This window comes from Carcharodon carcharias, chromosome 3 (assembly GCF_017639515.1).
Source record: "Carcharodon carcharias isolate sCarCar2 chromosome 3, sCarCar2.pri, whole genome shotgun sequence".
In the NCBI taxonomy this organism is placed as follows: domain Eukaryota; kingdom Metazoa; phylum Chordata; class Chondrichthyes; order Lamniformes; family Lamnidae; genus Carcharodon; species Carcharodon carcharias.
The window spans coordinates 62,006,199-62,018,472 of record NC_054469.1 but is presented as its reverse complement, the minus strand read 5'-3'; the positions used below and the strand labels follow the sequence as shown (position 1 = coordinate 62,018,472).

The 12,274-nt window shown below is 44.7% G+C and overlaps 1 protein-coding gene across 8 annotated transcripts in view; it reads right to left on the bottom strand.

Moving 5' to 3' along the window:
• The window catches only part of nebl (nebulette), a 372,808-nt gene that overhangs the window by 51,548 nt on the left and 308,986 nt on the right, over nt 1-12,274 (bottom strand). For all 8 annotated transcript variants that reach the window (XM_041183735.1, XM_041183736.1, XM_041183729.1 and 5 more), the window contains one exon: nt 12,040-12,214. In XM_041183735.1, coding sequence (XP_041039669.1) covers nt 12,040-12,214 — 175 coding nt within the window. The remainder of the gene's footprint in view (nt 1-12,039; nt 12,215-12,274) is intronic.

The window sequence follows — 12,274 nt, the reverse complement described above, 5'->3', positions numbered from 1 at the left end:
GCGTGGCTATGGATACCCACATGGGTCCTAGCAATACCTGCCTTTTTATAGGGTGCGTGGAACATTCGTTGTTCCAGTCCTACTCAGGCCCGATCCCCCAAATCTTTTTTCCATACATTGATGGCTGTATCGGTGTAGTTTCCTGCTCTCACCCAGAACTGGAGAACGTAATCAACTTTGCATCCACACCAGCGCTTCTGACATGCCTTCCATTTTCCTCAGCTGAGGATTCCCCCCCACCCTCACCCAACTGTGGTTGACAGTGTCCTCAACAGTGCCCAACCCGTTTCCTGCACTTCTGCCCTCACCCATTCTCCTCCCTCCCAGACCACAGTAGAGACCCCCTTGGCCTCGCTCGCCACATTACCAGCCTCTCTATTCAAAGGGTTATCCTGCGCCATTTCCACTATCGGCATGATGCCACCAGCAAATACATCTTCTCCTCCCCGCCTCTGTCATCATTCCAAAAGGACCGTTCCCTCCATGACACCCTAGTCTACTCCCCCATCACCCCCAACACCTTGCCCCCTTCCCTTGCAATCACAGGAGGTGCAGCCAATTTTTATTTCTTCTCTCCTCGCCGTCCAAGGCACCAAGCACTCCTTCCAGGCGAAACAATGATTTATTTATACTTCTTTTAATTTAGTATACTGCATTTGCTGCTCACAATGCAGTCTCCTCTACTGTGGAGAGACCAAAAGCAGAGTGGGTGACCATTTTGTTGAACACTCTGCTTAGTCCTCAAGCGTGATCCCAAGCTTTAAGTTGCTTGTAATTTTAATTCATCACATTACTTGCGCGCTCACATTTCTGTGCTCAGCCTGCTGCAGTGTTCCAGTGAAGCTCAATTCAAGCTCAAGGAAAAGCACCTCAGCTTCACCAGGCATTTTACAGCTTTCTGAACTCAACATTGAGTTCAACAATTCAAGCCATGAACTCTCTCACATTTTGATTCTGTTTTATTGCCGTACGCTGATCTGAATCTTGTTTTGCATGTTTTTGCTTTTGGGCAGAGCTGCTCATTATTCTGCCATTCACACACGGTCTGGATAAATACTTTGTTTCTTTGCTACAACCATTATCACGCCCTTTGCCTTTTGTTCCATGATGCCTTTTGTCATTTAATCTCTCCCACTCTCTACCTTATCCCACCCAGACCTTTCCTTTTGTTCTCCTTCATCCTCCCCTCTTTCAACAGCATAAAATCAATTATATTTCTACCTTCAGATAAAAGCTAAATACTGCAGATGCTGGAAATCTGAAATGAAAACAGAAAATGCTGGAAAAGCTCAGCAAGTCTGGCAGCATCTGTGGAGAGACCAGACCTGCTGAGTTTTTCCAGCATTTTCTGTGTTTATATTTCTACCTTCCTTCTGTTCTGAAGAATCCTATTCAACTTGAAATGTTAAACTGTGTTTCTCTCTCCACAGGTGCTGCCAGACCTGCTGTGTATTTCCAGCACTGTGTTTTATTTCATGTATTGCATGACTCTGTTCAAGATGAAGCAAACGTTACTCATTGTTCCTCCTCATTCTTATTCCCTTAATAGTTCACATGACGGTCTGAGCAGGAATCAACCCCAAGGGACTGCTGTTAGCCTCTGAGATTGAGGAGGGGATCTCAGATGGTGCGCCATCCCATCTTTGCTCCACGCCAAGCACCAGCTCAGATACTGGTACCTAGATGGGTTTGCATGCATCAGTCAGAATGATTACACCTACTGATCTGAGCACTACACAATCACTGGACCAGCTGTCAGATGCTGTGGCAGTCCAGGCCTCTAACACTTAGAGGAGTGTGGGAGATCAGGGAGATGCTGAGCCCCAGGCAGATGTCGAGCCTCTGGAGCAATCAGTGAGGCAATAGATGTTGAACGTCCGAGGTGCGTGAAGATCTGGCGGAGGTTCCAGCGGATTTTCATGCCTTGGCACCGACAGTGGAGTCGTCCAACCAGGTCATGAGCGCTGCGATCACTTGCTCTTCTGAACATGTGGCTGCTTCCATTGAGAGACTGACGACACTCATGGAGAGTCACACCCAGCGGACCAATCAAGCGTTTCTGGCTACACATTCAGGCCTACTAGTCCATGCATTGTCCATGACCTCAGCAAGGCAATGCCAATGTGAGAGATGACAAGGCACTGGTGCCCCAGCCTGGTACTAGTTCACCTCTGGTATGCAAGGAGGGCCACTTGGACTTCACATTGGCAAATGAGCAGCAGCTGTCTGCTTCTGTGGGCTCTTCTAAGGGGACTCCTGATGATGACAACAGCTCTCCTGTCCCTCTGCCAGTGCCGCCAGTGCCTCAGGAAGCAATGGCAACAGAGGAGGCTCCTGTCACCAGGCAGAAATCCCTCACAATGCCTGGGCCTTACGGCCTCAGGCAACCAGAGGGCAACTGCCAAGGGCAAACAGGCCAACGGGGCATCAGAGTCAACAGGATGCCTCCAGCATAGCTGATAGGGATGGGGGAGCACTATGGTACAACACTCCGGAAAAAGAGTGAAAAAAACTTTAATGATACAGCAGCCATCACTGGTGTTTGATAGATGTGTAACTTGAATGTGGTGTTGTTCAACTTTCTTAAGTAAATTGTTCATTTCCTCTAATATGCTGCTTGATGCTTATGAGTGCACCGTAGACTAACTTGTTTAGGTAGGAAAGTAAATTGTGAAGAGGACATAAAGAGTCTGCAAAGGGACATAGCCAAGTTAAGTGAGTGGGCAAAAACTTGACAGGCGGAGTATAATGTGGGAAAATGTGAACTTGTTCATTTTGGCAGGAGGAATAGAAAAGCAGTACATTATTTAAATGGAGAGAGATTGCAGAACTCTGAGGTACAGAGGGATCTGGGTGTCCTGGTATATGAATCACAAAATGTTAGTATGCAGATACAGCAAGGGATTAGGAAGGCAACTGGAATGTTGTCATTTATTATAAGGGAAATTGAATATAAAAGTAAGGATGTTTTGCTACAGTTGTACAGGACGTTGATGAGACCACATCTAGAGCACTGTGTACTGTTTTGGTCTCCTTATTTAAATATATAAATGCATTAGAATACTTCAGAGAAGGTTTACTCGACTGATTCCTGGGACGTGGGGTTATATTATGAGGAAAGATTGGGCATGTATCCATCGGAATTTAGAAGAATAGGAGGTGATCTTATTGAAGCAAATAAGATCCTGAGGAGACATGATAGGGTGGATATCAGAGAGGATGCTTCCTCTTGTGAGAGAAGCTAAATCAAGGGAACATAAGGACCTCTTATTTAGGAAGGAGATTAATAGAAATTGTTTCTCTCAGAGGGTCGTGAGTCTTTGGCATTCTGCCCTGGAAAGCGGTGGAGGGAGGGTCGTTGAATATTTTTAAGGCAGGGGTAGATAGATTCTTAATTAACAAGGGAGTCAAAGGTTATTGAGGATAGGTGGAATATGGAGTTGAGGCCACAGTCAGATCAGCCATGATCTTCCTGCTCCTAATTCATATCATCATATGTATGTAAGGGCTGCATTGCAATGACATCTCCATGATGAAAATCAGAGACCCTTATAACAAATGTGCATGCAGGCAAGCCCTTATAATATCTTATTTCGGTGTTATGCAGGGCTGGGCAGAGGTCATATGACACCTGCTTTCTGGGGAAGGAGTGTGAAACCTCAGTGGAATCACCTTATGATCAGGGCCCCTCTTGTCACCCTTGCACTCAGAATTTGCTGCCGTCATATTGCTCCACATCATCATGGTGCTCTTCACAGTACTCCTCAGAGTCAACGCTGGACTCTTCATCCACTGATGCCTGGCATTCATCCATGTTCTCATCCTCATTGTGTTCTCCCCTCGATTGCCAGATTAGGCAGAATGCAGCAAATAACAACAATGACACTCGATCTGCAACATATTACAAGGTGCCTGCAGATTGGTCAAGGTAACAAAATCTCATTTTCTGAGGACCCATGGCCCTCTCCACGGTTGCTTTTATGGAGGCATGGCTGCCATTGAAATTCTCTTCTGCAGGAGTGCGAGGATGCCTGATGGGCATCGTAAGCCACCTCTTTAATGGACTGCCCTTGTCTCCTACCAACCATCCAGGCAGTTTCATAGGGGGCGTGAACAGATCTGACACCTGGGAGTGCTCGAGGATATAGACGTCATGGCAACTCCCGGATACTGTGGACACACTGGTGGTGATCATGTACAATCTGGACTTTGGGACAGTGACAGCCTTTTCAATTCACAAATGCCCCTGGCTGGTTCATGGGTGCCTTAATGCCACACAAGTGCAGTCAATGACCCTTTGTGTTTATGGAAATATCATGATCGCCCCAAAGCCCCTCACTTTAACATCCTGGCTCTGGTTGTCAATGGTGAACTTGATGAATGTCTCCAACCTCCTGAACAAAGTGTCCACAACCACCTTGATGCACTTTTGGGCTGAGGATTAAAAGATTCTGCACAGGTGCCCTGTTGATCCTTGGAAGGACTCTAATGCATAGAATTCAGGGTGACCATCACTTTTAGAGCTGGAGGCATTGGGTAGCTACCAAGGCAGTTTGAACTGCTCCTCCCAGCAATCAAGTTGCAGATGGGAAGTCACTGCCTCCTTTGAAAGGCATAATTTTCTGTAGCACTGGTGCTCACTCATTTCCAAGTAGTTTGAGTGCTGCCTGTACACTCAACCAGGGTAAAGTTGTCTCTGTTGACATATTCGCCTACTTGCTTTCCTACAATCCCCTCATCATCTCCTTGATGCATATGTTAATGGCAGGCTGGTTGCTGCTTCCCATGGGCAGCAGCCCTTCTCTCCCTCCTTCACCTCCCCTCCTCCTCAGTGCAGGTGGCAATTCCCATGACACCCTCAGGGTTGATTGGCAGCAGCCTGCCTTGAGAAGACCTCAGCTTGACTGAAGCCTGTGTTATCACTAAGCATCTCAAAGATGACTACCTCAGTGCCACAGGATTAAAGAACTGCACAAACTCAACAAGAAATTCCTTGTCAATTTGCAGACTCAGTTGCAGCCTCCTCAATCCTTGTTGCTCACTTCTGCTGTGGGCTTTATTCTGCCCTGGAACAGTTACCAACACCCTTGTGCAATCCCGCCTTGTGCACCCATTGTTAAATCACATAGTCTTCTGACTTTTGAGCCCGCCCACCTTCCATAATATTGGAATTTGGGATGGTGACATCGGGAATCTCTCCCAATATCATCATGCCCAATTTTACAGTCCAGCAGAAGGGACTTTTACCCAGTCCTGAACTCAAAATTCTGCCTGTGTTTTCCAGGCAGTTATGTCTGACAACTGGCACGCTGTTGAGTGAATGGACATCACTGTATAAGTGGAAAAGTCTTCAGTTGCATTAGAATAGATTAACCATTGGATAAAGTGCTATTCTGCATGTAAAATCTTAAAAGACTAACCCAGTGTGTGGTCCAGAGTTAATTGTTTAAACTCTGCCCTTGAGATCTTTGCAGACCAGCCCAGCCATCTGTTTGGCTGTTTGAAAGTTTTGACAGATATATGAGCATTTGGCATTAATGGATTCTGTACTGCAGAGTTTATTTATACAGTTTGCGGGGAGGTGGTGGTGTCATGGTAATGTCACTGGACTAGTAATCCAGAAGCCAAGGCTAATGCCTTGGTGACACATGTTCAAATCCCCATGGCAGCTGTTGGAATTTAAATTCAATTAATAAATCTGGAATTAAACGCTAGTCTGATGGTGAGCATGAAATTGTCAATTGTCGTAAAAACCCATCTGGTTCACTCATGCCTTTAGGGAAGGAAATCTGCTAGCCTTACCTAGTCTGTTCTATATGTTACTCCAAACCCACAGCAATATGATTGATTCTTAAATGCCCTCTGAAATGCCTCACAAGCCACTCAATTCTATCAAACTGCTACAAAGGTGACAAAAAGGAATGAAAGTGACAGTGTGGAGTTAATAGTAGATAATAAGGAAATGGTGGAAGAAATGAACAAATATTTTGCTTCTGTGCTCACTATAGAGGATACAATAAACATTCCAGTAATAGCTGTCAATCAGGATGTGAACAGGAAACAGGAACTTAACAAAATTGAGATCACTAGGGAAACAGAACTGAGCAAATTGATGGAGCTGCGGGCTGGCAAGTCTCTGGATCCCGATGGACTACATCTAGGGTCTTAAAAGAGGTGGCTAATGAGGTAGTCAATGCGCTGGTGTTAATTTTTCAAAATTCACTAAATTCTGGAAAAGTTCTATCAGATTGGAAAGTAGCAAATAAACTATAGGCCAGTTAGCTTGACGTCTGTCAAGGGGAAGTTATTACAATCGATCGTTTAGGAAGTTACATGAGCAGTGGATAAAGGGAAGCCTACAGACATACTGTACTTGGATTTCCAGAAGGCATTTGATAAGGTGCCACATCAAAGGTTATTATGGAAAATAAAAGCACATGCAGGAGGGGGTAACATATTAGAACGGATGAAAAATTGGCTAGCTGGTTGGCAGAAAGCAGAGAGTATGCATAAATGGGTCTTTTTCTGATTAGCAGTATGTGACGAGTGGAGTCCCACATGGGTCTGTGCAGGGGCCTCAACTTTTTACGATTTACATCAATGACTTAAATGAGGGGAATGAAGGCATGGTAGTTAAATTTGCAGATGACAGATAGATAGGTAGAAAAGTAAGTTGTGAAGAAGACATGAGGAGGTTGCAGATGGATATAGATAGGCTGAGCGAGTGGACAAGGATCTGGCAAATGGAGTTTAATGTGGGAAAATGTGAAGTTGTTCACTTTGGCAGAAAGAACAAAAAAGGAGAGTATTACTTAAATAGCTGCATAATTCTAAGTTGAAGAGTAATTTAGGCGTTCTAGTACGAGTCACAAAAAGTTAGTATGCAGGTACAGCAAGTAAGTAAGGCAGTTAATGGAATTCTACCCTTTATTACGAGAGGGATTAAACAAGTAAGGATGTTATGCTTCAGTTATACCGGGCATTGGTGAGATCATATCTCGAATACTGTGTGCAGTTTTGGTCTCCTTATTTAAGGAAGGATGTAAATGCATTGGAGGTGGTTCAAAGGAGGTTTACTAGATTGATATCTGGAATGAGTGGGTTGTCTTATGATGAAAGGTTGGATAAACTGGTTGGCCTGTTTCCACTGGAGTTTAGAAGAATGAGGGGTGATTTGACTGAAGTGTACAAGATCCTGAATGGCCTTGACAAGGTGGATGTTGAAAGGATGTTTCCTCTTGTGGGTGAGTCCAGAACTAGGGGGCATTGTTTTAAAATTAGGGGTTGCCCTTTTAGGACAGAGATGAGGAGAATTTTTTTTTCATTTCTCAGAGGGTTGTGTGACTTTGGAACTCCCTGCCTCAGAAGGTAGGGTCATTGAATATTTTTAAGGCAGAGGTAGATAGATTCTTGTTAGGCAAAGGAATCAAAGGTTATCGGGGTTAGATAGGAATGTGGAAATCGAAACACAAGAAGATCAGCCGTAATCTTATTCAGTGGTGGAGCAGGCTCGAGGGGCTGAATGGTCTACTCCTGTTCCTATTTCTTATGTTCTGATGTTGTCATTTATTGCCCATCCGCATGTCCATCACTACGAGTGATTCGGTATCACCACTACTGTCCAAACTTGCTGAGTCCTAAAGGACATGGCTGCTAGACTGGGTATTTGGCAGTTGGTGAGTGAACTAAGAGGGAAAAACCTACTTGATCTCATTCTCAGCAATCCACCTGTCGCAGTGCATCTTTCCATAGAATCATAGAGAAGTTACAGCACAGGAGGCCGTTCGGCCCATCTTATCTATGCCAGCCTGAGGACATCCAGGTGCCCTTTCTAATTCCACCTTCCTGCACCCAGCCCATAGCCCTGCAACTTACAGCACTTTAGATGCAGATCCAGGTATTTTTTTAAAAGAGCTTAGAATTTCTGCCTCTATCACCAACTTGGGCAGCGAATTCCAGACACCCACTACCCTCTGCATAAAAAAGTTCTTCCTCATGTCCCCCCTACACCTTCTGCCACTTATCTTGAATCTATGTCCCCTGGTTCTAGAATTCTCCACCAAGGGAAACAATTTTTTCCTGCCCACTCTATCTATTCCCCTCATAATTTTGTACACCTCAATCAAGTCACCTCTCAGCCTTCTTTGTTCTAAGCAAAATAACCCCAACCTATCCAATCTCTCCTCGTAGCTACACTTTTCTAACAATATTGGTAAGAGCAGCCACAACAAAGTCCTCAGGGAGACAAAGTCCTGTCTAGACAATGAGCATACCCTCCATTGTGTTATGTGTTAGTTACAATAAGGCTGTGGTGGAAGAATTAATCCAGGCTGGTCTTTTGGTTTAAGCTGGTTTATTTTCAAGACAACTCCTCAGTGCCTCACAAAGTGTTCCAGCTGTATCTTTTATTCTATTTAGATGGGATAATTAATGCCCATCACCTGTTTAACTAACAAATGGTTTTAACAAGGTGATTGCCATATTAACATTATGTGGCACTACCATTATGCTAAATGGGACACATTTCAAAAGAGCTAGCAGTGCAAGACTGGGCAACTATGAAGTGCTGTGGGCCATCAGCAGCAGCAGAATTGTTCTCAACCTCAATCTGTGGCATATCCCCCACTCTAATATTACTATCAAGCCGGGGATCAACTCTGGTTCAAAGAAGAGTGCAAAAGGGCATGCCAGGGGCAGTACCAGGCATCCCTAAAATTAAGATGTCAACCTGGTGAAGCTACAACACAGGACTATGTTCATGCCGAACAGCGATAAACAGAGCTACACAATTCCACAACCAATGGATCACATCAAAGCTGTGCAGTCTTGCCACATCCAGACCTGAATGGTGATGGACAATTAAACAACTCACTGGAGGAGGCAGCTCAACAAATATCCCCATCCTTAATGATGGAGGACCCCAGCACATCAGTGCAAAGGGCAAGGCTGAAGCAGTTGCAAACATCTTCAGCCAGAAGTGCCAAGTGGATAATCCATCTTGGCATCTTCCTGAGGGCTTCAGCATTACAGATGGCAGGCTTCAACCAATTTGATTCACTCCACGTGATATCAAGAAATGGCTGAAGGCAATGGGTACTGCAAGGGCTATGGGCCTCGACAACATTCTGGCAATAGTATTAAAGACTTGTGCTCCAGAACTAGCCACTTCCCTAGCCAAGCTGTTCAGGCACATCTAGAAAGCTGGCATCTAGCCAACAATGTGGAAACTTGCCCAGGTATGTTTTGTCCACAATAAGCAGGACAAATCCAACCCAGCCAATTAACACCCAATCAGTCTACTCTCGATCATCAGCAAAGTGATAGAAGGGATCATTGATAATGCTATCAAGTCGCACTTACTCAGCAATAGCATGCTCACCGATGCAGTTTGTGTTCTGCTAGGACCACTTACCTTCCGACCTCATTACAGCCTTGGTCCAAAGATGGACAAAAGAGCTGAACTCAAGAGGTGAGTGAGTGACTGCCCTCGACATCAAGCAGCATTTGACCAAGGGGCATAAGGGAACCCGAGCAAAACTGGAGTTAATGGGAATCGGGGGAAAACTCTTCACTAGTTGGCATCATACCTAACACAAAGTAAGATAGTTGTAGTTGTTGGGGGTCAATCCTCTGTCCCAGGACATCACTGCAGGAGTTCCTCAGACAGAGTTTGAGGCCCAACCAGCTTCAGCTGCTTTTCATCAATGATATTCCTTCCATCATAAGGTCAGAAGTCAGATATTCACTGGTGGCTGCACAATGTTCAGAACCAATCACAATTCCTCAGATAGTAAAGCAGTCCTTGTCCATTTTCAGCAAGACTTGGATAATATTCAGGCTTGGACTGATAAGTGGCAAATAACATTTGCACCAAACAAGTGCCAGGCAACGACCATCTCCAACAAGAGAGAATCCAGCCATCTCCCCATGACATTCAATGGCATTACCATCAGTGAAGCCCCCACTATCAACATCCAGGGTATTTAACCAGAAACCAGACTGGTGGCTATAAGAGCACATCAGAGGCTAGAAATTCTACTGCAAGTAGCTTACCTCCTGACTCCCCAAAGCTTGTTGACCATCTACAAGGCACAATGCAGATGTGTGATGGAATACTCTCCACTTGCATGGCTGAGTGCAGCTCTAACAACACAAGAAGCTTGACACTAACTAGGACAAAGCAACCCCATCCACCACCTTTAGCATTCACTCCCTCCACCACCGATGTACCATGGCAACAATCTGTACCACCTACAAGATGCAGTGCAGCAACTCACCAAGGTTCCTTCGACTGTACCTTCCAAACCTGTGACCGCTATAATCTAAAAGGACAAGGGCAGCAGATGCATGAGAACAGCAACATCTGCAAGTTCCCCTCCAAGCCACACACTATCCTGACATGGAATTATATCGCTGTTCCTTCAATATCTCTGGATCAAAATCCTGGAACTCCCTAACAGCACTGTGGATGCACCTACACCACATGGACTGCAGCAGTTCACCACCACCTTCTCAAGGGCATTTAGGGGCGAGCATTAAATGCTGGTCAAGCCAGCAATGGCCACATCCCATGAACAAATACTTTAAAAAAAAAACTGTCCTGGGGATGTGGATTTGATGTCCTGGCTGCCTTTCAAAGCTCTAATGGATTCTGTACTGCACAGTCTGATTATACAGCTGTCCTGGGGGATAGGAGTTTGATGGATTTGCTAGATTTAAGAGCTTCTAAAGAGGATAGTCATTTTTAAAATGCCTATTCAAGTGCTGTTTAGTCATTTGGACAGATTTTTGAGCTTTTCAGTGACTTCCAAACATTATTGGTGGGCTTGTCAGTTTTGTTCTTTTAAGTGGGGACTGGTTAGGAGGCCAAGGGGGAATTAAAGTGGAGTTAACTAGGAGGTGGGGGATGTGAGAATTGAAGGGAGTGAGGGGGGTGAGGGAGGATGAGGGGAGTTGAAAGGGGGAGATAATGCCATTAAGGGGGTGAGGGTGAGGGGAGCTTCACACTAATTTGAAGAACTAGTTTGATGCCTCGGAAAATGGGCCTTGCAACTTGGTTGCCTTGGCATCAGCGAGCCTCCCTCTCTGCCTCGTAGAAAGGCCCAACTCCAGGCCATCCCGCCCTCCAGGAGATATAAATCCTGCCTGCTGGCACTGCAGGACTTCAGAAAAATTCCCCGACTCCCGATTCTTGCCTCCGTGATAAAAGTCCAGCGTGTTGAGCATAAAAGAAGGAAGTTATGCTGAATCCTTACAAAGCTCTGGTTAGGCTACAACTAAAATATTGTGTCCAGTTCTGGTCACCACACTTCACAAAGGATGTGAGGATCCTTGAAAGGATACAGAGGGGATTTCCCTGAATGGTTGCAAGATGAGGGATTTTAGCTACAAGGTTAGGTTGGAGGAGTTAGAGTTGTTCTCCTTGGAGCAGAGAAGATTCAGGGGAAATTTGATAGAGGTGTATAAAATTATCACAGGTTTAGATGAGGTAGACAAAAAAATGCTGTTCCAATTAGTTGATGGTACAAGATCTACAGGACACAGATTTAAGGTTCTGGTCAAGAGATACAGGGAGGACAAGAGTAAGGTTTATTTTATGCAGCAAATGGTAATGACCTGGAACTCAATGCCCATGCGGTTGGTGGAAGCGGAGACAATCAATGATTACACAAAGTAATTGGATGGGCACTTTCAGGGAATAAACTTGTAAGGCTATGGAGATGGAGCGGGGGAATGCAATTGATTGGACTGCCCTACTTAGAGGGGCATGGACGTGATGGGTAAAATGGCTTCCTTCCGTACCGTTATGGCTCTATGACCTAGAAGTTTGATGTTTATAGAAGCAGAACTGCCTGCAGCTCAAAAAGTAAAGGCATGCACAATCTTCATCTACAGCAACAGTAATACTTAATGTCCCATCATTCAAGTTTTGAATTATGTTGATGTTGCCAATCAATTTTTACCTATTGAAAATGCAATCTATTTCTAATGATATAAATCTTATCACAAATGCTAGTTTTTAAATAACTATAAAATTACCTCCCATGATGCCAGATCTGCTTTTCTCCATTTCAACCACATGGGGATGCACTCCCTTGTACACTGCATCGCTCACAAACTGAGTGTTCTTCCTTGCTCGTTCTGTTACCAGATCATCAGATACTGAAGTGAAGCCCTTGCCTCTTGTCTTTTCAAAGTCTTCATGGTATTTAATCTATCATCAAAACAAATTATAAATTATTAGTTATTTCCTTGCTTTAGAAACCAAATAATT